The following is a 26,637-nucleotide window of genomic DNA, read 5'->3' as shown; positions in this document are numbered from 1 at the left end:
CTCCCTCTTCCTTTTTTAATTTTTTAAATTTTTTATTTTTCTGTTCTCTGAGCCCTCCAAGCTTGCTGCTGAACTTAAGGCTTTTGCACTCACTGTCACTCTACCTGGAATGCTCTACCACTGGTCTTCGCATGGCTGACTCTTTTTCATTCATATGTTAGCTTAGATGTCAGCTCCTCAGAGACCCTTCCTGATCACTTCCCTCAGTTTTATCTGGGAAGATCCTGCACTGAGTCCCTGAAAGCTGAAAACAAGAGCCAGGATTGAGAATCTCTTTTGGGTGATTTTGGGGTTTGAATCAGAGGAACAGCAATAGCTTGGGATGGAGGAGAGAAAGATATTGATGCTATGGAAAGCAAAACTCAGTATCCCAATAAATAATCCTTCCACACTGGAAGCTAACTGTCTTTTTCCCCGAAGAGCCATTTATCAGCTACCTTTATATTACTCTCTTCATATAAGTGGTACCACACTCCTAATTCCCTTGTTGTACAATTCTAGAATTCTTTTTAACACTCCTATCAATTAAATTTTTTAAAATATAGGAGTCATTTTAAATTAATTAATTTGCTTTACTTTTTTTATTTTATTGAAGTATAGTTGATTTACAATGTCGTGTTAGTTTCAGGTGTACAGCACAGTGATTCAGATACATATATCTGAATATATACATATACTTTCTCAGATTCTTTTCCCTTATAAGCGGTTATAAAATACTGAGTTTAGTTCCCTGTGCTATACAGTAGATCCTTGTTGGTTATCTGTTTTATATATAGTAGTGTAATTTTTTTAATGTAGAATAAATAAAATGTTTGGGGAAAAACTTTCTGTTGTCCCACAGAAATGTTCTGTCAACATTTTAGCACATTTCCTCTTCAGTTCACTTTCCTCAGCTATTAAGGATTTATAGTATAAAGTATGAGGAAACCTGATCTACAATAAAGTTCAAATGTTTTAGCTCATGACATGCAAGACCTTTCCTGATAGGGGTCATCCAACCTTTCCAGCCATCCTTCACATTTTTTTAAAAAATTAATTATTTATTTATTTGTTTGTTTGTCTGTTTGCTTGGCTTGGGCTGCATTGGGTCTTCATTGCTGTGCGCGGGCTTTCTCTAGTTGCAGCGAGCAGTGGCTACTCTTCGTTGTGGTGCACAGGCTTCTCTTTGCAGTGGCTTCTCTTGTGGAGCACGGGCTCAGTAGTTGTGGCTCTCGGGCTCTAGAGTGCAGGCTCAGTAGTTGTGGCTCATGGGCTTAGTTGTTCCGCTGCATGTGGGATCTTCCTGGACCAGGGCTCGAACCTGTGTCCCCTGCACTGGCAGGCAGATTCTTAACCAGTGGGTCACCAGGGAAGTCCCCATCCTTCACATTTCCAGCAAATATTTCTTCAGCACTTGGTCTCTGCCAGATTCTCTGCTAGACACTGAAAATAGAGAAATATCAATAAAAGTCCTGTCCTGCCTGCCTTCGAGTAGCTGATAATCTAATAGGCAGACAGAAAAGTAACCATTGCAATATTGGTAAGTGCTAGGATGCAGGATGTAGGTATGGGACACCTACCCCAGGCTTCAGGGTGTGTAGGGGCTGGCCAGAAGAAGGTAGGAGACGGGATCACTTCTGAACAGAAGGCACGGTGTGTTAAAGGCCCAGGCACACGGAAGAGAATCATTAAAGAGCTCCAAGAAATTGTCTACCTGGTATGTGTGTGCTGAGGGATGAGAGATAAAACACTGGAAGCTGTTTTGGGCCAAGCTGCAAAAGGGCCTTGTAAACCAGTGTAGGGATTTGGGATTTCATCACTAAAACTATGGAGAACCACTGAAGGGACAACGTGATGGCAGTGACTTGATCAAATTTTCATTCCAGTAAGTGTACAACAGTGTAGAAAGGTGAGCCTGGAGGCAAACTAGAACAAGAGTGATGATACCGTCAATTGTATCATTGTCCTCAAGGAGCTCCTTGCCTGCAGCCTCATCAAACCATCTGGCCAACCATGTCATGCTCTGTCACACCACAAGCCTTTGTTTGTGCTGTTTCCTCTGCCTGGAATATCCTTCCTTTTCATCTTCTTGGCAAACTCCCACTCATCCCTGAAGCCCCAGTTCAAATGCCCCCTTCTCTGTGAAGCCTTTCGTGTTCCATTTATCTGTACAAAATCAATTGTTTCTTCCAGTCTTCTCCCATAGCTCTTAATAAATACATCAGCTATAGCAATTATCACCTTACATGATAATAATTTGTCAACATGACTTGCTTCTCCATCAGACTGTGAGATGATGGAGGGCGGAGAGTCATCTCTGAATCTCCCTCACCAGGCACACTGCCTAGCACTTTGTTGTGACTAATAATTATAGGATGGAATGATGAATAAGTGAGTAAATGAATCATGTTGCCCCTACATTTACGACCCCATCACATCTTGGGGGGAGTAACCCTTCCTGTGTTGACCTCAGGTCTCACTTCAGACACCAGTCTGGCTCACAGAAGAGCAGTTGGGACGTGAGTGAGTGACAGGCTGGTCACTCTGGCTGAATTCCATGTCTCCCAGGTGGTCCAGCTGGAGGAGCTTCTGGCTGTGCGGCACTCCGTATTTGTGGTGGGCAGTGCAGGAACTGGAAAGTCGCAGGTGCTGAGGTCCTTGCACAAGACCTACCAGATCATGAAACGCCGCCCCGTCTGGACTGACCTCAACCCCAAAGCAGTCACCAGTGATGAACTCTTTGGCATCATCAATCCGGCCACACGAGAATGGAAGGATGGTGAGAGCGGGATACAACTAAATCAGCCCCTTAGGCAGAAGAGAATGCAGTAGGGTGAATGCAGAGGAGGGGACATTGGGCTGATCTGTATCAGGTTAGAAAAGAAGGTGGAAAGAATCAAAGAAAGGAAACTGATTTTGGCTTGGAGGGGAGCCTCAGCCCTTGGGATAGTGTCTTTCCTTGGGGACTCTTCAGCTGCCTCTTGAGAGAGGGCACCTTAAAGAGGATAAAGCAAGGCAGGCATTCTCAGATACAGTTTCGTGATTCTGGAACGCAAGTCATGGAGTCTCTACGTTGCCTGGCAGAGGGTCTAAGACGAGGGTAGGATAGGGAAGCCCACTGCTCATTCTGAAAGGAGCAGTTCAGTCTAGCATCCCTCAGAGGGTAACTCCCTATCAGCACCGCCCCAGGAGTGATGGGGAAGCTGCTACAGAAAACTCATCTCAGGAGGATCCTAGAACCATGGTCCCTTCCACAGCAAACCCATGCTCACTCGGTGCTGACCTCAGCCTCACCTTCAAAGAATTAAAAATCACTGGTAGATGTTGGAAAGTGTCTCCTGTCACTGGGAGAGAGCAGAAGAGAAAATGGAGAAAACTCTCTATGAGCTGATAGGACCTCTTTCTAAAACAAATGTGGCTTCTGTAATGAGGAAATCTCAGCTCCATCCTAACACCCCAGTGTTAGTAGTCGTCCCAATCAGGGTCAAACTGCCTGGACTCCTCTAATTTAGGACCTTCCATCAGAGGCCTAGAACAGTGGGATTTAATGAGCAGCCTCTCTAATTTTTATTTCACTATTAATGAGGCTTAATATACTTTCCTTCTTATTGGTCTTAGTAATTGGCTCTTTTGTAATTTTATTCCTCCTTATTATTTTCTTATCAGTTTGTAAGAACTTTTTTATATACCAAAGACATTAACCCTGTATCTGTTATATTCACCACTAACGGTTTTTCGCTGTCTGCCATTTGTCTACAGACGCTTCATGGCATGTTTACCATGCACTTTTTAAGAAGGAAATATGTCTATCTAGTCTTTTTAGCACCTGGAATTCCTATTTGGTTTATAACTCTTTCTAACTTTAAGCTATATAGTATCATAAATTTGGTCTAAAAGGTTCTTTTCACATTAACATCACATTTTTCATCGAGAATTTATTTGGGGGCTTAGTATGAGGTAAGGTAGAGAATGAACTTTATTTCCTTCCAGATGGATAATTGATTGTGACAGCACCATTTATTAAGTAAACTGTCCTTTCCCTCTTGATTTAAATTCCAACGTGTCATATATGCAGTTGTCCCTTGGTATCCATGAGGGATTGGTTCCAGGAACTCCTATGGATACCAAAATCCATGGATGCTCAAGGCCTCATCTAAAATGGCATTGTATTTGCATTATCCTAGGCACATCCTCCCATACACTTTAAATCATCTCTAGATTACTAATAACACCTAGCACAATGTAAATGTTGTATAAATAGTTGTAAGTACAGTGTAAATGCTATATAAACAGTTGCTAGTGTGTGGCAAATTCAAGTTTTGTTTTTTGGAACTTTCTAAAATTGTTTTTTTCTGAATATTTTCGATCCATGGCTGGTTGAATCCACGGATGCGAAACTCGCAGATACAGAGGACCAATTGTATTGACATCTGATTCTGGGTTTTCTGTTTTGTTCCACTCACCTGTTTATCTAATCCTATGCTAATGTCATTCTATCTAGGTTATAATCATTTTATATCATTTTCATGTCTGATGAAGTAAATCCCTCCTCAATATTTTTCTGTAATTTCTCGGCTAGTCTTAGGCATTTCTTATTCCATATTAAATTTAAGCTCACATAATATAGTTCAAATTTTAAACAGTGTTAGAATTTTAATTAGAGTTTTATTAAATATACACATTAAATATGGAGAAATTGAAAAAGATTTATAATAATCATAAAACTGTATTCACTAAATGAGAACTTTCAAGTAAGTGGAATATAACTTTTTTTTTTTCTTTTTTTGTGGTACGCGGGCCTCTCACTGTTGTGGCCTCTCCTGTTGCGGAGCACAGGCTCCGGACGCGCAGGCTCAGCGGCCATGGCTCATGGGCCCAGCCGCTCTGCGGCATGTGGGATCTTCCTGGACCGGGGCACGGACCCATGTCCCCTGCATCGGCAGGTGGACTCTCAACCACTGCGCCACCAGGGAAGCCCGAATATAACTTTTTAAATATTTTAAGAGAACTTGATAAAAGTAGACATATAGTGGATTATATGAATACACATTTTTCAAAATTAGAAAGATTCAGTAGACAGAAAAATAAGTATAGACATAGAAGAATTAGGAAATGCATCCATCAAACTCAGTGTAACACGCTGATATAGAACTTTGCATCTTGTAAATAGAAAATATTCCTTTCTTGGTAGGCTCATGGAACATTTCCAAAAAATTAAAGTTTAGTTGGGCACAGAAGAAATTGTAATGAATTCAAAAGTATCAATTTTCACACCACATTGTTTGATACTAATACAACAGAATTAGAAACAAATAGCAAGAAAATGACCAAAAATAATTTTACTATTTGCAATCAAGAAACAGTAAGCCCTGGATTAAAGGGAACATTAAATTGCAACTCCTCTTGGAAGCAATATAAAGAAGAATACTTCATACAGAAACCTCTGGGACACATCTAAAGCCAATAAGAAAAAACTCAACTCTAAATAATTACAGAAGGTAGGATAGAAATAAAGGAAATCAGTATCCATCCTAAGAAAGTATTCAAAGAGTAATAAACTAAACCTGAAGAAAACTGGGAAGAAACCAATAGAGATAAAAGCTGAAATTAGTGGGAAGGAACAAAAAAATATAGGAAGGATAAATAAATATAAATACTGGTTCTTTGTAAAGACCAATAAGTCCATTGTAAGCATGATTAATGGGAGAAAGAGAGAGTAAAAGTATGTAAGATTAGGAATTAGAAAGAAGATATAACAGTAGATATAGACAAGATTAAAATGGAAGAGACACAATTAGATGATACATATTCGAAAAACTAGAAGAAATAGATGATCCACTAGCAAAATATAAGTTTAACAAAATTTACTCAATAAGAACTAACACAGCATTGTAAAGCAACTATGATAAAAACTTATTGAAAAAAAGAATTAAAAAATTCACTCAATAAGAAGTAGAAAAAGCAATGAAAAGGAAAATCTTAAAATAGTAGCTGAATAAAAGAAAGAGAAAGAGATAAAAGAAAGAGAATTACAAAATCATCAAAGGACACCTCTTAATTCATTTTATGAAGCCCAAATAATCTTGATATCAACCTTTGTGCAGAACCAAAAACAATAGCCCAATTTCACTTATTAATACAGATTTAGAAATTCTCAATAAAATATCAGTAACTAAAATCTATCAGGATCTCAAAAGAATAATAATACATTCTGACCAAGTAGCATCTGTTCCAGGAATGTCAGGACAAGTCAATTACTTTTAAAGTATCAACATAAAGCATTGACAAATTAAAGGATAAAATAATTTGATCAATAAATAGGTGCTAAAAACTCAGTAGCCATTCCTAATTTTAAAAATTCTAAGTAAAATAGGAATAGAAGGAAATCCCTTAAGTACAATTAATGCTCTTTACCTAAAGCCAAAAGGAAAAAAAGAGCATTCTGAATGATGAGAAAATAAAGCCAGTTCTATTAAAACCAGAAATAAGCCAAGGAGACCTATTACCAACATTATTATTCAGATATGCTTGGTGGGATTCTGGAAAATGCAGTAAGACAGGAAAATGGAATACATCTTATAAATTGGAGGAAAGGAGATAATTATTATTTTGGTGATTATACCACTTTATACCTATAAAACTCTAGAGACACTATTGAAAAATCACTAGAATTAATAAGCATATGTATTAAAGGTAACTATAAAATAAAATACACAAAATTTGAAAGCTTTTTTCTATACTAGCAGTCGTCAACTAAAACTGAAAGTCAGGGAAAAAAATTCCATTAACAATAACAATAAGAACTGAAATGTTTAGGGATACATTTAGCCAAAGAGATACATTGAAAATGCTGTAAAAATTTATTAAGGAACATAAAACAATATTTGAATAAAAGAAAAGACATACCATATTATTGATTGGGAAAGCTTAGTATTAAAAAAAATCAATTCTATCCAAATTAAGAGATAAATTTCATGTAACGCCAACTAGAATCACATAGGGCCTTCTCTCAAAGCCTGCGTTTGGCAGGATTTTCCCAGGCCGCAGTTTCAAAGGATGAAAACCTTACCTAAGAAGGTTTTATGTAATTCCATCACGTCACAGTTGCCTGTTGAAATGGTTCACTGGGTCCCTTGTCAGTTAAAAAGTAGTACCATCAGGTTTCCTTCTTGTTTTGCTGTTGCTGCTGTTCTTACAAAAAGCTGGGCCAGAGCACAGAGAGAGTGGAACCTTGGGAGTGGTCAGATTCTTAATAGTGTAAGTTACAAAGCCACTTCTGACCTGCCTATGTACACCTCCTTCTGAGTGTTGTAGCTGATAGGAAAAGGCTGTTTTAAGAGGAAGAAGCTTGATGGTGACCTGGAAATTAAGATATCCATGGTTCCTCTTAGGATTGTTCTCTTCCGTCATGCGGGAGCTTTCCAGCATCACCCATGATGGGCCCAAGTGGATTCTACTTGATGGTGACATAGATCCAATGTGGATCGAGTCTCTGAACACTGTCATGGATGATAACAAGGTACCAAGGGGGAAGGGGACCCCACCTCATCCCTAATCATCAATGAAACCAGTCCCTAGGCACATCTAGAAATCTTGATTCCACACAGGACTGGCCCCAAGCAAGGCATCATTACTGCTGTCTTTATTTTTTCCTGCTTTATTGAGATATAATTGACATATAACATTGTCAATATATAATTGATATATAACACTGTGTAAGTGTAAGGTGTACAACATGATGATTTGAAATATATATTGCAAAATGATTACCACAAGGTTAGTTAATACCTCCATTACCTCACATAATTATGTGTGTGTGTGTGTGTGTGTGTGTGTGTGTGTGTGTGGTGAGAACTTCTAAGATCTACTCTTAGCAACTTTCAAGTACACAATACAGTGTTATTAACTCTAGTCACCATGCTGTACATGACGTTATTCATCGTGTAACTGGAAGTTTGTACCCTTTGACCACCTTCACGCATTTCCTCTGCCCACCCCACACCCCCATCCCTGGAAACCACCAACCTACCCTCTGTTTCTATGAGTTTATTTTTTTAAGATTCCACATATAAGGCGATCATATAGCATTTGTCTTTCTCTGTCTGACATTTCACATACCATAACACTCTCCAAGTCCATCCATGTTGTCATGGATGAACCTGGAGAAGGATTTCCTTCTTTTTATGGCTGAATAATACTCCACTGTGTGTGTGTGTGTGTGTGTGTGTGTGTGTGTGTGTGTATCACATTTTCTTTATCCATTCCACCATCAACAGACACTTAGGTTGTTTCTACATCTTGGCTATTGTAAATAATGCTCCAGTGAACATGGAGTGCAGATAGCAGATAACTCTTCAAGATCCTGATTTCACTCACCGGTATCTTCGGTAGACGTCTTAGAACTGATTCATCCCATAGAGCAACTTTCACTTTGTTCAGTGGCACTGCCATCACTCACATGTTTTTAGTATTGTTGTAATTTCCTTCAGAATCTTCTGCATACAGGTTAATTCAATATTTAGAGCTGAAAAGAATCTGAAATCATTTATTCAAATCTTTAAAACTGAGATCAGAAACATTCTGAGCCCGTCATGCATCCTCAGTGGTGACCAATCTTTATCCATGGAGAATACGTTTTATTTTTTATAAACAATGAAAACTGAATGCCAGTAAAGTGGCTGTTAAGCTGGGAACTGTTTCTAAACTTGTTCATAAAGCACATCTAGGCTAGACGTTTTACAATGGTTTCAACGTTTACAGAATCATTACAATAAGTGTGTGCTCTTCCAAAAGAAACAGGAGTTGTATGAAACCTGAGCCTTTTCCTTTAATTATCCTACTTTTTCATTATGGTCTAGTTCATTCAAATCATTGACATCCACTTAAACTTTTTAGATAGCTTTTTTCCTGATTCAATGCACACAACAGGGATGGAGGTAAAGGGGCCACAGAAGGAGAGTGACAGGATTGTTGCAGAAAATTTAGAAAATACTTATAATCACAAAGAAGAAAATAATCATCCTAATTCCTATCAGGAATAATAGCCTAACTCCCCCTAGCTGGCCATGTGACCTAACTCCTCCCCACCTGCCGTGTCCCTCCTCCTGTGTCCAGGTGCTGACCCTGGCGAGCAACGAGAGGATCCCTCTAAATCCCACAATGAGGCTCCTCTTTGAGATCAGCCACCTGCGCATGGCCACGCCAGCCACTGTCTCCAGAGCAGGTATGGCCCACGAAAGGAAAAACCACAACTGCTCAGTTGAAAACGGGTGCCTCTAGGGATACATATGACATTGCTGGCTCTGAAGGAAGCTCCAAACAGGAGCCAGACATTGATCATCCAAAACCCCGGCCTGAATCTCAGCCCTAATCCACACCCACGAAGGTGAGCCAGTGCTCTACAGCCAGGACCATGTGAGCGTCTCAATTCAGAAATGTTATGGTAATGGGAAGGGATTGGCCCCTGAGCTGAACAACAGTCCTCTGCACATAAGTGCCTCAAATTAGGCTACTTTCAGGCCAGTTCTAGCCTCCATGAAGGCTAATGAAGATGATTGAGCATTGCAATTTCTCACCACATCCTGGTGGAAAATAATAACTTTATACGTTAACTTTCCTGGGTGGGACACGGTTCCATCCTTTTAGGGGCCACCATGCGATCTGCACCCTTCCTCACCATGACAAGTATTGCTAATCAATCACAGCCTGCTTGCCTCCTGAGCCTAGACTTGGCCTCAGGATCCTTCTCAACACTGCCTTCCATCAGCTATTATCAGTCAGTCGGAGTTGATCCCAATAGCAAACCCATTTGCCCTCTCAGACCTCGACCAGATTTCTGTTCTTTTCAAGCCCAGCCTTCAGTACATTTTCTAAACAGAGAAAATAACTCTCTGGAATGAAGAATATCCTGAGGTCTATGGAAATGTCACTAAAGTGTATCCTCTATGCTCCCAGGGATCCTGTACATCAACCCTGCAGACCTGGGGTGGAACCCTCCTGTGAGCAGCTGGATCGACAAGAGGGAGACCCAGACTGAGAGAGCCAACCTAACCTTTCTGTTTGACAAGTATCTTCCAGCCTGCTTAGACACACTCAGAACCAGGTAGGCCAAGGGGTGAGGAAGGTAACAAGCAATAAAGAGCCTGTTGGCTCTTACCTGATGTCCCGCTGATGTTCTGTCCTGTCCCCAAAGTCAGATGTCCCTAGGCATCCCACCCCGGGTGTGGCAGATGGCAGAGGGGAACACACGTTAGGACGGTGATGGGATGCCTGTTGTCAGTTCAGGCAGGAAGCGAGGTGAGTGAAGAGGAGAGAGATGTAAAGGACCTTTTGGAGGGCTGCAGGGTGTGTCTGGAGGAGGCCGTGGGTGGTGGTAGCATGGACAGCAATCCTGAGACCCTCTGCTTCGCAGGGCATGCAGCTGGCCCTCCTACACGTGACACAGGCCAGATCAACAGGCCTAGAGGTGAAGATGACATCTGTCAGCAACACAAGGGGCCCACTTCCTGTTCCTGGCTGTGGGCTTCCATGGCCTAGATGATACAGGATTGGGTATAATGCATCATTTGACCAGTCCTGGCCCTCTAGACCCTAAGATTTCACTCTTCCTCCAATGGGTTTGCAAAAGTAAAAGCAACAAGCCCTGACCACTTACCACATAAACAAAATAGTAATTGCTCTTAACCAAAAGGATACTTATTATAGCAAGAATATTATACGTGTCTGCAGAGAAGGGTTCCGGTGTTTGGAACCTGCTTTTGTTTTACATTCTCTTTCTTTGCCATTTGACGCATCATTCAACGAATCAGGTACTCAGCCTCAGCCCAGTTGCACCATCAGAATCTGGTGCTGTAAAGGCAACGTGACTCCCAGGGCAAAATGACCCGAGGCACTCTTTCTTCATGTGCCCCGCCCTCCCCCATCAAAATCCACCGTGTTAAGAACGAATTTTATGTAAGTAAAAACTGAGTCACAGTTGAATAGTTGACATAGTGATATGTTTTCAGATATTAAACATTTATTAGTTTTGATTTTGTAAGTTTTATACTTCAGGGTTAATAATTATTTTTCCAAACTTCAGCGCTTTCATAAAGCCTTTAAAAAGCCTTTAACCCCTTGTGGCTTGTGAGCTCTGTGGCCCTGGGATCTAATGAGATAAAGCAGCCGTGGCAGCAAGAGTCTGGAAGCAGGCGGTCGTGGTTAGTGTCTCAGATAGACAAGGGCTGCAAAGAGTTAAAGTGGCAACAAAGGGGGAGGTTTTAGGAAAATAGCATCCCCTATTCTTTAAGGTTTGCTGAGACACTTGTACAATTTATCGTTAACTAAAAATTAGGCCATTCCCCACTCTGGGCATTTAGAACAAGAGATACCAAACTCTGTGTGTGTGTGTGTGTGTGTGTGTGTGTGTGTGTGTGTGTGTGTGTGTGTGTGTGTGTGTGTGTGTGTGTGTGTGTGTGTGTGTGTGTGTGTGTGTGTGTGTGTGTGTGTGTGTGTGTGTGTGTGTGTGTGTGTGTGTGTGTGTGTGTGCCTGTCTGTCTGTACACATGTGTGCTCGTGTGCAAGCACAGCCTCTGAAACAAACTTTAAAGACTGTATTAAGTCCATCCAGAGAAACATCCCCCCACCACCAGTCTCTGAGCCCCGTGGTTAACAAGGAAAAACCCATAGCTGTGGTTGAGGGTGCCCGCTCTGGGTTTCCTTCATGTAATTCTCAATATCCTTATGAGGGCCGACCATCCTGCAGATGTGGGAGCCAAGGTCCCATGGTGCTCACTCAGTGCCTCAGCTGGTAGTGACAAGACACTCACTGCAAAGTCCTACTGCTATTTTATTCATCACCGTATTGTAATGTCAGCTTTCTGTGGCCCTGTCACGACAAAGCAATGCCAACACACAGTAATTTTTATATTGAACAAGCAGGGCTCGTAAGGGGTGATTATAAACAAGTTTATTTTGTTTCCCACTGTTCCTTCAAAAACATTTTATGTTCTCCTTCTGCCCCTGGATGAAATCTAGGTCAACATTGCTGATTTTACTGGTCCTTCTTCAGTAATAAAAATGCATCTCATCACTTCTAGTCACACAATCTCACACACACACACGTGCACATGCACGTGCGAAAAATTTAAAAAGAGGCAGTGAAAATTGAAAAAACATACAAACTCTCCCACTGCCCACATAGCCCTCCACCTACAGTGAGAAAGGACAGTGTTCTTGACTTCTGTCCTTATTCTACCAGTCGCCCCCTTACCAGCTGTAGCTTCTCACCCCTCAAGGTTGAAGGGGGGGACGCAGGGAAGAGAGTGATGGGCAGGAAAGGCCTTAATGATGGACCTGGTGTGACCTCATTTACCCCAGCTGTGGCAGGTTTGGAACTGACTCTTTGGAAGCCTTTGTGGGTCGCTTGGACCCCTCCCATCCCTGGAGATCCCCAGTACGCCTTCCCTTGAAGCAAGTAAATGCCTTTCCATCAGCTAGTCGAGTACAGCTCCTCACACAAACCCTCCAGGTTGGACCCCTTCACCAGTATCTAAACAAGCCCACACGCTCACGGCCACACCTGCACCCCAGGGTTAGTGCCCCAGCGAGCACCCTCTGACCCTGCACTGCAAGGTTAGCAGGTCTCCCCGGGGATTTCCAAGCCTGGGTCCTAGGGGAGCCCCTTTCTGAGGGTCTCTGTTCAGGATGAGCACCTGCCTTCCCTGTAGGAGGGACACTCGTTGCACACCCAGAGCCCTCCCCAAAGTCCTGTGTGCTCATTTCTAGCCCCTTCAGCATCTACCACTTTGATCCTATAAACCAGGAGTCCCCAACCCCCAGGCCACAGACCGCTACCGGTCCGCAGCCTATTAGGAACCGGGCCACACAGCAGGAGGTGAGTGGCAGATAAGCCAGCGAAGCTTCATCTGCACTCCCCGTCTCTCCCCATCACCCGCATTACCGCCTGAGCCATCCCCTGCCCCCATCTGGGGAAAAATTGTCTTCCATAAAACCAGTCCCTGGTGCCAAAAAGGTTTGGGACCACGGCTATAAATCCTTGAGAGCACCAGAGGCCAGGTTGTCTGGAATCTCAGTTTGGAATTGGAAGAGTAGTTGGCCTGTACTGTGTCAGCACCTCATCCAGAACTGAGCCTGGGGCAGTTCCACGCTGACATTCTGTTACAAATATGCACTGAAGAAATGAAGGAAAGCCTCCCAAGCACTGAGCGTCTTCGTTACTCACGGACGTAATGCCTAGACTCTTAGACCACTTCACAGCATTGTGGTAAGGACTGCAGCCAGACTCAGAACCAACACAACACAGAACACTGGAGAGGATGGGACGCCATGCAACTCCGAGGCCCAGTGCTGGCACGTGACTTCTAAGATGGCTGTTGATGGTGTCGTTCATCTTATAACAGTGGAGCCTGTCTCTGTGCGGCCTGTGAGCTCATCCTCCCCAGGAGGTGATGACGAGGGCAGGAGGGGTTGAGTATGTGGGTCCGTGGTGCACTCCATGTGTACGCCTGGTGGGATGAGAGTGCCGTGTGCGTGTGTCTGTGTGTCTGTCTGTGTGTTCCTGCTCCCTTGGGTGTAGGTGCACCTTTGTGTATCTCTGGATACCTGCCTTTCAGCCAAGACCTGTAAACCAAGATGGAAAGTACAAGTTCAGGTCAAGACATAGTCACAGAGCTATATTTATGAAAGAGAGAACTTAGTCATGTAAATCACCTCTGTCCTGGCCCACTCTGCCTCCCACAGACAAGACTCTAGCCCCAGAGAAAACATTTTCAATGTGTTTGAATTGAGGGCACTCCTCTGAGCTGGAGAAGTGGAGGAACAGCCTCAGAATTGCACCCACCTTGGCCTGTAGGTGATTTTTGCCAATTGAAACAGTGGCACTGTGAGATATTTACTCGTTTTGTCGCAACTTCCTACATTCCTCAAGGACTGGAGCGGGGGTCGTGGCAGGGGGGCGTCCTCAATGTTCAGAGAAGGGAAGGGGGGGAGGGCATCAGAGGAAAGGAAGATGAGAAAAGGGATCATCTCAGGAGGGCTCCTGTCCCTTCCTTCTTTGCAAAGGGAGCAGACCCCCAAACAGCTGATGAAAACAAAAGCTTAAGTAGCACCATGGGCCTCTATAATACCAAAGTTTTTGCTGCTGCAAAACTGCATGAACTTGTCAAATCGTGAGTCCACAGACACCAACAGGATTCCATAGCTGTCCAACAATGCCTCTAGGATGGCAAAATCCAGTGTTTTAGAGCATATCTGTGTCTCTCTCTGCAGATTTAAGAAGATAATTCCAATCCCAGAGCAGAGCATGGTTCAGATGCTGTGCCACCTTCTCGAGTGTCTGCTGACCGATGAGGACATCCCTGCAGACTGCCCCAAGGAAACCTACGAGCTTTATTTTGTGTTTGCTGCCATCTGGGCTTTTGGCGGAGCAATGGTCCAAGATCAGGTAAGAGGGTGTGCTGAGGCTAACACCCACGCTAACCAGCAAAGATTTGGAAGACAGAACAGCTAAAGTCAGAATTAACACAGAAGCATCAAACTACTTATTTGTCTCTCCCTTGTTCTGCTAAAGGCGTCAGTCCCCTTAGGAGGGCTTCAGGTAGTGAGACAGGTGAGATTGGGCTGTTTTGAGCTGTTGTTTTTTGAGTTAGTGAATGTATCCCTAATTTCTTGGACAGTTGCTGATTGAGTTTGAAAAACTGGAGGTATAAGTACCTTATTTTGCAAGGTGATGTGTGTTTTGTAGGTGGAGTGATGCTGTGCTGTAGAAACTTGAGTAGGGGGAATCCCTTTAGGCTTCTTAAAAACTTTCCAGAACAGGCAGGTACCACTCTGTACCAACCATCACATCTTCATACCCCTGAAACGCAGAGCTGTCCATAGAAGGTTAGACCAAAGACTAATTGACATCTAGGGATAGGAAACCGAAGTAGTATTCATCTCATGGTGTTGGCTGCTGTAGCTTCATGCTGTTTGGGGGTGTCTTGGCATCCTATTCTCTAAGCCTTGTGTATTCCCAACCTTTTCTTTACTTAGTTTCCTCCAAATAAAAGGTACTTTACCTAGAAACAACATATTGGAGGTTAGGCAGACCAGTCTTTTAGAACTGACTAGCTATCAGGCAGTATCATATAGAGGCTGAGAACATGGACTCTGGACTTGAATTCTAACTCTGCCACTTATTACCTGGGGACCCTGGACAAGTAATTTAACCTCTCTCCACCTTACTCTCCCTGTGTGTGCAAAGGAGATGAGGGTGATGATAGTGGTACCCAGTTCCTAGGATGTTTGTAAGCATTAAATGAAGGGATGCTGTTCTAATTGCCCACATGTAAAGCTCTTAGAATAGTGTTTATTATTAAGGTTCTCCTACCACAGATATTCAGTTTCATAGCAAATATCTGGTGCCTTTCTCACAACAGGGGATTAAACCAAGCTTCAAGTGTTGGAGAGTTATCATTTACTCTTTTTGGTCTGGGTTGATTATGGGCTTTTCCAAATAAAAAGGTAAAAATTTCAGCCTCCCAGGGCAAACCATGTTCTAAGAATCCAAAACGAAGGTGAGCTGGAAGAATTAACAATTAATTTAGAATTAACAATCAGTTTATTCTGTGTTTTCACGGGCTCTGATTACAACATTCATCCTACCTCCCATTACCCCCTACATGTTCTTGATGCTCACAATTCAGAAAGCAGCTCTCAGAAGCCCCTGGAGGTGTGCCTTTCTCCAGCTTCCTCTCCGGAGCTAGACGCTGGCGGGGAAGGGGGATGCTCCAAGGGCAGGAGGATGCCTGGACTGGGAGTTTGACAGCTGAGAATTTCATGCAGTCTGTGCTGCGGCCCTTGGAGCTTCTCCATGGACTGCTTCTTTCCCAGCTCCACATTCCCGCTTTGAGGCAAGGAGCCAATGCATCCACCAGGATGGACGAGAGCCTCGATGAATGTGCAGAGATCCGGAGCGCAGAGGTTGTGGCTTTCCCTCAAATGCAGTCCCTGACCTTTCGCCTGCTGAAATGTCAGACAGCAACCACCGCTGGGCTTCTCTCTCACGCTGGCGCTGAGCAGGCAGTGGGGTATCAGGATAAAGACTCTTGGCCAATTTTTCTGTCTCCGTGTAGAAAAATTTAAATCCACTCAATTCTTTTTAAAAGCCCGGGAGAAAGCATCCCTCCAGGCGCCGCGGGCTCTGGAGCACATGGAGCTGTTGGCGGCTGTGCTGGCACGTGAGGAGAGAACACAGGAGAAAGCTTTTAGCAGCAGGGACTGTCCAAGCCCCCCACACAGCCTGCATTCAAGCCCAACACAAAATAGTGCTGTAAATCAAAAAGTATGAAGCTGGCCAAAATATTTGCATCAGGAACACCAATGGTGCTTATGTTTAAAAAGCTGTTATTAAAGCGAAGCAGAATATAATACAAAATACAGCCCATACTTGGGTAGAAGTTCTACTAAAAAAGGGAGGGGTGGATCGTGGCTAAATACTTTGCAGCAATCCCAGGGAATTATCTCTCAGAAGTAAATGATCTCTCAAGAGAGCACCAGATTGGGCAACTGAGAACCTGGGTTCAACTCCCAATTCTGCCATTTGCTGCCAGAGGTGTAACCTTTGAGCTTTTGTGTTTTCATACATAAAATAGGAGTAATTTTCAGTAGCCAGGTTGACTTAGAGCATTGTGAAGACCAAATGAGGTGATATTGTGTTCCAAACTCTGCTACGTTGTACCACACTGTGTGCCAGTACAGACTTAGTGCAGAAAAGGGACCAGAGAATTGTCACAACCTTAAGGAGATGGGGTTCAGAAGGGGCCTCTTCATTGAGGTCATTGCTGACGAGTCACTCAAAGAGCCAAACTGAGAAAAGGCCATGGGATGACTCAGCAGAGGTGACCTTGTCTTTCCAGTGTCCAATTACAGTAGACGGTGAGGTCAAGCACCAGATTGCAGGAAGCCAGACAGTGTTGGTGTAGCCCAGCTAATGGCTTGGCTGAGAAACTGACGGGGTAGCTCAAGGTGGAACTGGGAGTGAGGAAAGAAGGTGCACCCAACCTCCTTCTTTCTAGAGATGGTCTTTGTCTTGGATTCTCCATATAAACTTAAAAGATGATTTTCATTAGGAAGTTAAAAGGTCTTCAAGAATTTTATCCAAAGGTAGACAGCTAATATGTTTTCATGAGTAAATATTGTCAGCCAGAAAACAATTGGTGTCAGGTAATACATATATGTTAAGCTTTGTTTTTTCATTTAGTTTTCATTTAGTTTTCATTGGGAATGGTTTTCAATAGCACTCTTAGCTCTGCCGTGGTGTTTTGGGGAGGGAAGCGCTCTTTTCCATAGTGTAATTCCATTTAAGAGATTATCTAAAAGTTAGTCTTTTTAATTCATAGGAAGATTTTAATATCTGAGAGTACTCGAATTAAGGGTATAAACTTCCCACACCTTCTGTTATGACAGATAAAAGCACAGAAAGGACAACCCTTGAAGTCATGTAATGTTGGTCATTTTAATTTTTTGTACCTATTTTAAATTCTGTTAGTATATTTACTTCATTGTAAATATTTTTTAGGGTACCTTTGTATTTTGCTTTGACCTTGGTTCTGTGATTTGGATGTCAACAACTTCCCCCAAAAGCACCAGAATGTTAAATTCTAATGTCGTGATCCCAGTCTGGGTTATTCACCTTTAATCCTGCTTTCAGTTTCTATGTGCACAGCAGTATTTTTAATAAAGAATTACACAGAGGAAAAAAAAAGAATTTTATCCATGAGTCAAAAATGGAGATTTTTTTCCTAAGGCTTCTGATTGCGAGAACAAATATTGAGAAGATAGTGTCCTCTTAATCTGAATTCAGATCAGAATAAGAACAGCAAACAAATCTGTCATTAAGGCCTAGTTCCATTCTCTTTTTAAGGCAAAAGAATTCAATTCTATTTACCTAATAGACAGCGAAATGAGTGCCATTTCTTCCAAGTCCGGATTCATTGCCATGCGCCCAGCTCCGTGGTCTGTCCTCCTCCCCAGGAACATTTCCTAAAATGCCCAATCTGGACCTCTTCCCTTTTTAGGATTTTTCCTAGGTCTGTGTGCTCAAAGAGTGGGTTTGCTCCCCTAGAGAGTTGCCAGTAGCAGCGGGTATGTTTGGGATGTTTTTTTGTGTGTTGTGTTTCAGTTTGGACTCACTGGCTTGAGTACACGGGTGCACAGCCCCATCCTTAGGGGCTCATGATCTAACATGTATGCATATATAGTGCTACCTATTCCTTCCATCAGAAAGACCTGTATACCTTTGTCTCTGCTTCTCCTAGATTTTTAGAATTTTAGCTCTTGAAAGAAATTTAGAAATACCCTTTCCTAGAATCAGATGAGAAAACGGAGGCATGGAAAGATGTGATTTGTCAGTGGTTATGTGCACGACTCCGCAGCTGAGGCTCTTCTCACCGCACCATCCTGTGCGCCCACGTGTCAACAGCCACCATTTTATTCCTTCCATCCCTGACTGCTGTCCTGGACATTGCTCAGAGCCTTGGGAGTCTAGGGGGACCGGGGTGGATCTGTCTCTTCAGGAGATCTTGGCTGCACTTGCCCATCTTGGGGCCATAGGCTCCTACTCTCCTCTGTGTTCTTACACCTCCCTCCCTCACCCTCCACCTGCCAGTGCTCTGAGATGCATAATGCCAGGGCGACCCAGCCACCTGGTCAAGCAGGGGCACATGTACATGCTCAAGGGAAGCCCCTGCTTAGCTGGGCCTTGTCGGGGTCGATCCTCGGGGGATAAGCAGGAGCCCTCTTTGCTCCCGGTCCTGACCTTCTGCCCGATGCAGGGCAGCCTCTCCAGGCTTCTTGTGCTCTGCAGAGCCTTGACTCCTGACCTGCTTTGATTTGGCAGCTCGTGGACGACCGGGCAGAGTTCAGCAAATGGTGGCTGACCGAGTTCAAAACAGTCAAGTTTCCCTCCCAAGGAACCATCTTTGACTATTACATAGACCCAGAGACCAAGAAATTCGAGCCTTGGTCCAAGCTCATCCCCCAGTTTGAATTTGACCCTGAGATGCCTTTGCAGGTGAGTGTGGCTGAGTGACCAAGGACGTGCAGTGTCCCCAGGATCTGCAGTGGCTCTAGCGGCAGCCCCTTATGGATGTCTGAAAGGTTTAACCTCACTAGGAATTAGTCATCCCCAGCTACTTGTCTTTTCAGAGGAAATTATAGGTGCAATGAAGTCACAAGATCTCCCAAAGCCTAGGTAACTTAATTACCAGACCCTCACATCCTTGGAGGAGAAGAAGGACGGCCAGGGCAGAAGATTCTAAAAGAGAGGCCACAGGGAGGCAGACAGCGCTGGCAGAGGGGGAAGGGCCTGCTCTCTACCCAGAGCATGAGTTAGTAGGAGGGTCTCACTGGCTATTAGGGGGGCCCTCCTCCCCAGGGTAGTGAGCTCCCCGACCCCAGAGGAATTCCCTCCCCTGAAATGCTCCGGAACAGCATCTGTTTCTCCCACGAGCCCCCGGCACACTCATCCTGTTCCCACTCCAGGCCTGCTTGGTGCACACGAGCGAGACCATCCGAGTGTGCTACTTCCTGGAGCGGCTCCTGGCTCGGCGGCAGCCGGTCATGCTGGTAGGGACCGCGGGCACCGGCAAGTCGGTGCTGGTGGGAGCGAGGCTGGCCAGCCTGGACGCCGAGGAATACCTGGTGAAAAACGTGCCGTTCAACTACTACACCACGTCGGCGATGCTGCAAGGTCAGTGTTACGGAATACATCAATAAATCGTGTGAATCGGTCCCGCTGCTCACTGCTCACAAAATCAATTACATACTTGCAAATGGTGTCAACAGAAGAAAAAGGTGCCTTTAATCAGAATGCTGGCAATCTGAGGAGATGGTGGCCTCAGCGTCCTCCAAAAACCATCTCCCAAGAGTCTGCTCAGCCGTGAAACTTTTTAGAGAGACAGAGAGAAGTCATCTCAGTTAATCACTGAGGTGGGGGTCAGAGTCCTCGCCACGCCCCACCGTGTGCAGGCTTGTCGGTGCCTTGTGATCTTCCTCTAGGTGTTATCTGTTCACACAGTTTGGTCACACAGTTGACTTGCGAGATGACTGAAGGGGAAGCCAGGGAAGAGATCTGGTCATCTGTTAATTACTTATTCTCCATTTCTACTTCTTTGATCTAAGGGAAGAACTGAGGGGTTAGGCAAGGCATTGTATGATTAAAAGATTTGAAAGCTGTTCTTGGGTCACAGGTGAGCAGAGCGTGTGGGCGCCTGGTTTAAAAGTTAGTTGCAATCGATTTGCTCAAGTGACAGGAAAAGGGGCTTCTTGCTGAGAGCGGTTTCCTGCAAGGAGCTGCTTACATAAGGGGCCCAGGGGGCGTGGAGGAGGGGGTGGGGTGTCTGAGTGTCCACTCCTTCTACGGGAGCTGGAGCTGGAGCAGAAGTCAGGCACCTCCCAGGCTTGACTCCCAGCGGCAGCACTGTTCCTTCCCCTCCCACTCCCCTTCTCTCCTCTCCCCTCCCTTCTGTGTCCCACTTTCCAGCACCTTAGCAAGGTCCCCTTTCCCATCCTTTCTCCCTAAGTGCCTCCCTGGCCTGCTAAATTCCCCTGGGGCGGAATTTCAACACAGTACAGGTCAGCACCTTGATGACAAAGAAAACAGAAAACCCATTGGAAGATTTCCATGGGCTTGTAGACTTCTGGCAGTGGATGTTCCTCTAGAGATCATTTTATTCACCCCTCATACCTCATAGATGGGGAAACCGAGGCTCAGGAAAAAGTATGTAGTTGCCCAAGGTCACCATCAAGTGGCAAGGCTGGTGTGGCACACCCAGTTTGCTGGCCACATGGAGCGTGCATTTCACTGGGAGTTTACACGTTGGGCTCCCGAGGGGACATGGGTCCTCAGGGTGTGGCTTCAGGGTCCAGGGCTCACTACATAAGATGTTTCCCCCTCGCCACCCACTTTCTCCTTGACCTTCACCTACTGTCGGTTCTCCTTTTATATAGAAACACTCATCACATTAACCCTAGAAACAGCCTCCTTTTGAAGAAGTGCCCAAGCCAACCTCCCAACAAAAGGAAGGGAGTGACAGGGCTGGGGAGGAGCCCTGCTCTCACCCCTCACAGTGTAACAGCCTTGCCCCACTCTCTGTCCCTCCGCCCGGGCTTTCCCATGTGAGACCATGTGCATCCCCACCCCTAGAATGCACAGTCCACTAAAAACGAGGAGCTCGGCCTATGGGCTGTTTGCAGATTGGAAAGTTATAAGCCAAGCCTATACCTGAAAGTGAACCTGGTCTGGTCCTTCTGTGGCCCCTGCTCAGTGTGAACCACAGAGAGTCAACGTGTGGTGCTGCCAGCACTGTGCTTTCCCCAGTTCCCATGTGAGACAACAGCTCACTCCCCACCTTCTTTCTGCACCACTTTGCCAGCTCTTCCAGGGTTGGGATCCAGCCAGCTCCTCATGCTAGTGGGGGCTGCACTGTCTCTACCTCTCACAGCAGGTTAGCGCCTGAAGCTTGTGGATGGAAGTTAAGGTCATCCCCTCAGCGACAGGGAGACTTCACCTCTTTGTCAAATCAGCCTCTGGGCTTCATCCGCTGCTGGGCTGGTAAAAGTCTCACACCTTCGGTCCCAATCTAGCAATTGACTGTCATTCCCGCCCTGATAACAAGACAAACTGAAGTGATGGAGACTTGTATTAGAACAAGTAGTTTGTCAGTGATGTGAGCATCTTCTGTTTGAGAAAGAACACTCCGATTTTCTTCTGCTTTTCACAATGTGAGCAGTTACAGACACGATACACTTTTAAATTTAATTGTTTTCTTAAGTCTACACAATCAGCGAAACCAATCAAGCCCTGGTCTGTGTGTTTACCAGTTTCTGACGTGTAATTACTCCCACCATGACCAATTTCAGGCGACCCCCACCATGTCCGTGAACATGGAGTTGGGAAGAGAAGCACAGCAGAGCACCATGCATCCTATTTCTGCTCTGCAGATTCAGTAGGTGGACATAACCTCAAGAGCACAGATAATGGTAAAATGTAGTCACATAATTTTCACATGATGAGTTTTGAATATTCATTACCTTTGTTTTTAATATAATTTACTTACTTGTAAGTTTATCTAATTTATGTTTTTAAATAATGGCTGTGTTGAACCACCAGCTTACTAAGTTCCCTGTTTTTTTGTTTTTAGATGTTGGGGGTAGGAGTTTTATTAATTAATTTATTTTTTTTCGGTGTTGGGTCTTCGTTTCTGTGCGAGGGCTTTCTCTAGTTGTGGCAAGCGGGGGCCCCTCTTTATCGCAGTGTGCGGGCCTCTCACTATCACAGCCTCTCTTGTTGCGGAGCACAGGCTCCGGACGCGCAGGCTCAGTAGTTGTGGCTCACGGGCCCAGTTGCTCCGCGGCATGTGGGATCCTCCCAGACCAGGGCTCGAACCCGTGTCCCCTGCATTAGTAGGCAGATTCTCAACCACTGTGCCACCAGGGAAGCCCCTTAAGTTCCCTGTTTTAACAGTCAGCTCTCAAGAGGCAACTCCAGCAAACCACTAACTTCATCTTGACTCCATGACACCTCAGCCACCATCAAGCTACACAATGTCATAACCTGGCACTGTCATGTCCTGGCACCGTCACGTTCACACCCGGCAGCGGTCATAAGCAGACTTCACATGCCTGGCTGGTTCACATCCTAACACTGTTTTGCTACTGAACATATCTACCTCTACACTTACTTGCAAGCCTTGAGTCCAGTGACTGATCAGATTATCAGGTCTGCCCACTCTTACTACTACTATAACTACACTGATAATAGTAATAATAATAACTGATATTATCAAACATTCGCCAGGGATGTGTCAGGCGCTAACCTGAGATTAGACTTTTACACGTTTTTAAATGATTTAATCTTGTACAACCTTGGAAAGTATTTGTATAACCCCCATGTTATAGATGAGAAAACCAAGGCACAGAGAAGTTAAATAAGCTACTTGAGGCTACACAGCAAGTGTGGTGGACCAGGGTTTGAACCCAGACAGTCCGACTTCAGATCCTGTGCTCTTAACCATTAGGCTATACTACCTCCCTGATAAGAAACACTTTGGAAACTGAAATAAATATTTGATAATATTCCTCTTATTATTAGTGGTACTATTTGAGTCGTCTAGAGAAATTGTTTTCTAGAGTCCTGTTATAATGATTTTATAATGTAAAAAAATGCTTTCACCAGAGAGTGAAAATTCATAACCAAGGAAAAGGAGAGGAGTGTCCTACTCCTGACTCTGAAAAATACTGGATTCCCTTGCTTGGAACCTCCCATCCATTACTTTAGTCACAGGCCAAACAAGTTTTCTTATCTGGCTTCTTAGCTGAAAACATTTTAGAAGCAACAAAATGGCAGGGAAAAGGGTGCTACCAACAATTAGAAAAGTGGGAGCAAAGAGCCTGATATCCAACAGGAAATAGAAAACATAAAAAGGAGGTGCAGGAACCCAAAGGGTAGCTGCTCTGGCATCAGAAAGGTGGCAAACTGTCCCACCCACGTCAGGAGCCCATCACTCTTTTGAAGCCCAACATTTTCATTGCTGTTTGTACTTAAGACCCTTGGAATTAAGAGAAGATTCAATGTGATGTGGTGTAGTCTGCTTTAAAGGCCAGATAGTATACCCAGACAGATGTGCAGAAAGTGTGTTTATAATGTGTCTGTAATGTAAAAGATGGGAAATAGCCTAATTATCCATATGATGGAATGCTAAGCATTGTTAAAAAAGAATGAGGAAAGTCTGTATGAATTGAGTTGGAACCATTTCCATGCTCTTTATTGAGTGAGAAAAGCAAGATACAGAACAGTGTATATAGTATGCTCCAAAGTATATCTTGTTTAAAAAGAGATAAAAGTTTGCACACACACACACACACACACACACACACACACACACACACACACACACACACACACACACACACACACGGTCATACATCTATGCTTGTATGTACTAAGAATATCTCCAGGAGGACACACAAGAAACAGCAGTTGCCCCTGGCAAGGGGAACTGGATGCTAAGAGTGGGATGGAGAATGACTTAAACTTTTTAAAAATTATGAAATATTTCAAGCATGCAGAAAAGTACAGAAAATAGTGTAACAGATGCCCATGTACCCACAACCCAGATTTCACAGATGTTAACATTTTGTCATTTTGCTGTGGATCTTAGCATTTTAAGTACAGCCAACATACCACCCCCATCCTTTCTTCTGTCTTGCCCCTCATTAGCCGGCCTAGGACCACTAGAGTTGATGTGCATTACTCCAAATTTACGCTTTTGATACATATATGTACCCATAAAATACACCATGTTGTTGTGTGTATTTAAATTTTAAATATGTATCATACTGTAACTTCTTTGGCAACTTGCTTTTTTCATCACTGTCTGTTTTAATGCATGCAGAACGTTTTCATTGGTTTTTCACTGCTGCATAGAATTCCCTTGTGTGAATAAATCACAGCTCTTTTATCCATTTTCCTACTAAAAGGCAGGATAATTTTTTTAACCTTTTCCTTTTTTTTTTTTTGCGGTATGCGGGCCTCTCACTGTTGTGGCCTTTCCCGTTGCGGAGCACAGGCTCCGGACGCGCAGGCCCAGCGACCATGGCTCACGGGCCCAGCTGCTCCGCGGCATGTGGGATCTTCCCGGACTGGGGCACAAACCCACGTCCCCTGCATTAGCAGGTGGACTCTCAACCACTGCGCCACCAGGGAAGCCCCAACATTTTCCTTTTTAAAAAACATTTTTTGAGTTATATTTGACATACAATACATGGCACACATTAAAGTATACAATCTGATACATTTTGAAATATTTACCCATCATGAAACCATCACTACAATCGAAATAATGAATACATCCATCACCTCCGTGAGTCCCTCACCTCCCTTAGTAATCCCTCCCTCCCTCCCAACCCCCCCCCCACCCTGTCCTGTGCCTAAGGCAACCACTGGTCTGTTTCTGTCACAATAGGTTAGTTTGCATTTTCTAGAATTTTATACAATGTATACAATTTTATATAATTATACAATGGAATCATCATACTATAGGCCCTCTTTTTTGTCTGGGTCCTTTCACTCAGCATGATTTTGAGATTTATCCATGTTGTTGAGGGTGCAATAGTTCATTCTTTTCATTCCTGAATAGCAAGATAAAATATGTAAAACACTCAAAATGATTCCTAGCATACAATAAGTGCTCAGTAAATGGAAGCTGTTATTCTAACAATATTAAAATCCTTCTCAACTTTAAAAATCTATAAATATTATGCAATAATCTCTAAGCCCCAACTGCCAGGAACACAAAAAGGAACACAAGCAAACCCCTTTTGCTTGAAAAAGGCATTTAACATAAACTATGCTAAAACAAAAATAATGTTTTTGGAAAAAATGTTCCAGCTTTCAAATGGGCAGTAACTTCACCCCAGCATGTCAATTCACTGAGGTCTCCAGGGGGATGCTTTGCAGTTCACTCATCCTGCTAGTCCATTGAATGCCATTTTTCTCAAAATCAGATGTTCTTTTATAGAGAAGGCAGCTGCTTGATACTCCCTGCATCTCTCCACTCTTATTGCATCCAGCTCTGGGGTCTCCATTGAGTACTTTTCTAAACTCAGATTCAAAATTCCTTTAAATGCAAATGCGGGTTGTGTTTCAAGGCATTCACATTGCTCACCAGTGCAGATAGCACTTGCTTTATTTGAAGTTTATACTCTGCCAAACCACTGTATTATCAGTAATGCTTTTGACTGCAAGCCGCAGAAAATCTGATGATAGTGACATAAACAGAGATTCTTTTTTCATGCAACAAGAAGTCTTGAGGTAGGCAGTTGCTAATGCTGAATCAATGGTTCAATGATATTGAGGCTATAGTAACTATTAGTCTCTTAGATGGTACCTCAGGGTAGCAGAATGGCTGCTGCTCTGGCCATCACATCTGCATTCCAAATGGAAAAAAAAAAAGATAAAGGGAAGAGTTAGTGCCCATGTCAGGAAATGATAGTTCTCCAGGAACCCCACTGACTTATGTGTGTGTGTTACTGTTCAGAACTGTGTCACGTGGCCGCCCCAGCTGGAAAGTGACTAAGGAGAAGGAAGTAGGAAATGGTGTCCATCACGGATCTGATGATCTTTATTTTTACAAGATGAGAAAATGAGGCTTTAGAGGTGTTAAGGGACTTCCCTCAAAGTCACACAGTGAGTTAATAGCCAGGCTGTCTTATTTCACTGAGCTACAGTGTCCATCCACTTTGATAAGACAGTAAGTCATGCATCTAAATTTCCATAATAGAATGCCAACTTTGCTTCCATTCATCTGATATCTGGAGCACATGGACGTCTCCGCCTTTGACAATAAATAAAATAGGGCCTTCACGTGGTCATTGAAACTCTCAGACTTCACTTGATAATTCACCAGCAGCTGCACAAATCACAGATTAATAACACTGACACCTTGGCTGAGAGAGGCAGAGGCTGCTCTAAATGCCACAGACGCAGTTGCACTGCTTTCTTTCCCTTTGCTGAGTTACCATTTAATGATCCACCCTTTGGTGTTGATTGAAAGTTAGGACAATAAAAGATAATTTTCAGGGTTTTTTTTAATATCTCCATGCCCATTTTGCAGC

General features: G+C 43.8%; 1 protein-coding gene across 1 annotated transcript in view; it reads left to right on the top strand.

The window, feature by feature from the left end:
• Positions 1 to 26,637, top strand: part of DNAH9 (dynein axonemal heavy chain 9) — a 299,550-nt gene that overhangs the window by 133,215 nt on the left and 139,698 nt on the right. The window contains exons 32-38 of the mRNA XM_033846740.2: positions 2,548 to 2,758; positions 7,371 to 7,498; positions 9,094 to 9,202; positions 9,934 to 10,081; positions 14,248 to 14,422; positions 18,860 to 19,033; positions 19,504 to 19,711. Of these exons, the coding sequence (XP_033702631.1) occupies positions 2,548 to 2,758; positions 7,371 to 7,498; positions 9,094 to 9,202; positions 9,934 to 10,081; positions 14,248 to 14,422; positions 18,860 to 19,033; positions 19,504 to 19,711 (1,153 nt within the window). The remainder of the gene's footprint in view (positions 1 to 2,547; positions 2,759 to 7,370; positions 7,499 to 9,093; positions 9,203 to 9,933; positions 10,082 to 14,247; positions 14,423 to 18,859; positions 19,034 to 19,503; positions 19,712 to 26,637) is intronic.

Source organism: Tursiops truncatus, chromosome 20 (assembly GCF_011762595.2).
Source record: "Tursiops truncatus isolate mTurTru1 chromosome 20, mTurTru1.mat.Y, whole genome shotgun sequence".
Classification (NCBI taxonomy): Eukaryota; Metazoa; Chordata; class Mammalia; order Artiodactyla; family Delphinidae; genus Tursiops; species Tursiops truncatus.
Note: the sequence above shows the minus strand (reverse complement) of the source record. Positions and strands in the feature narration are given on the sequence as shown.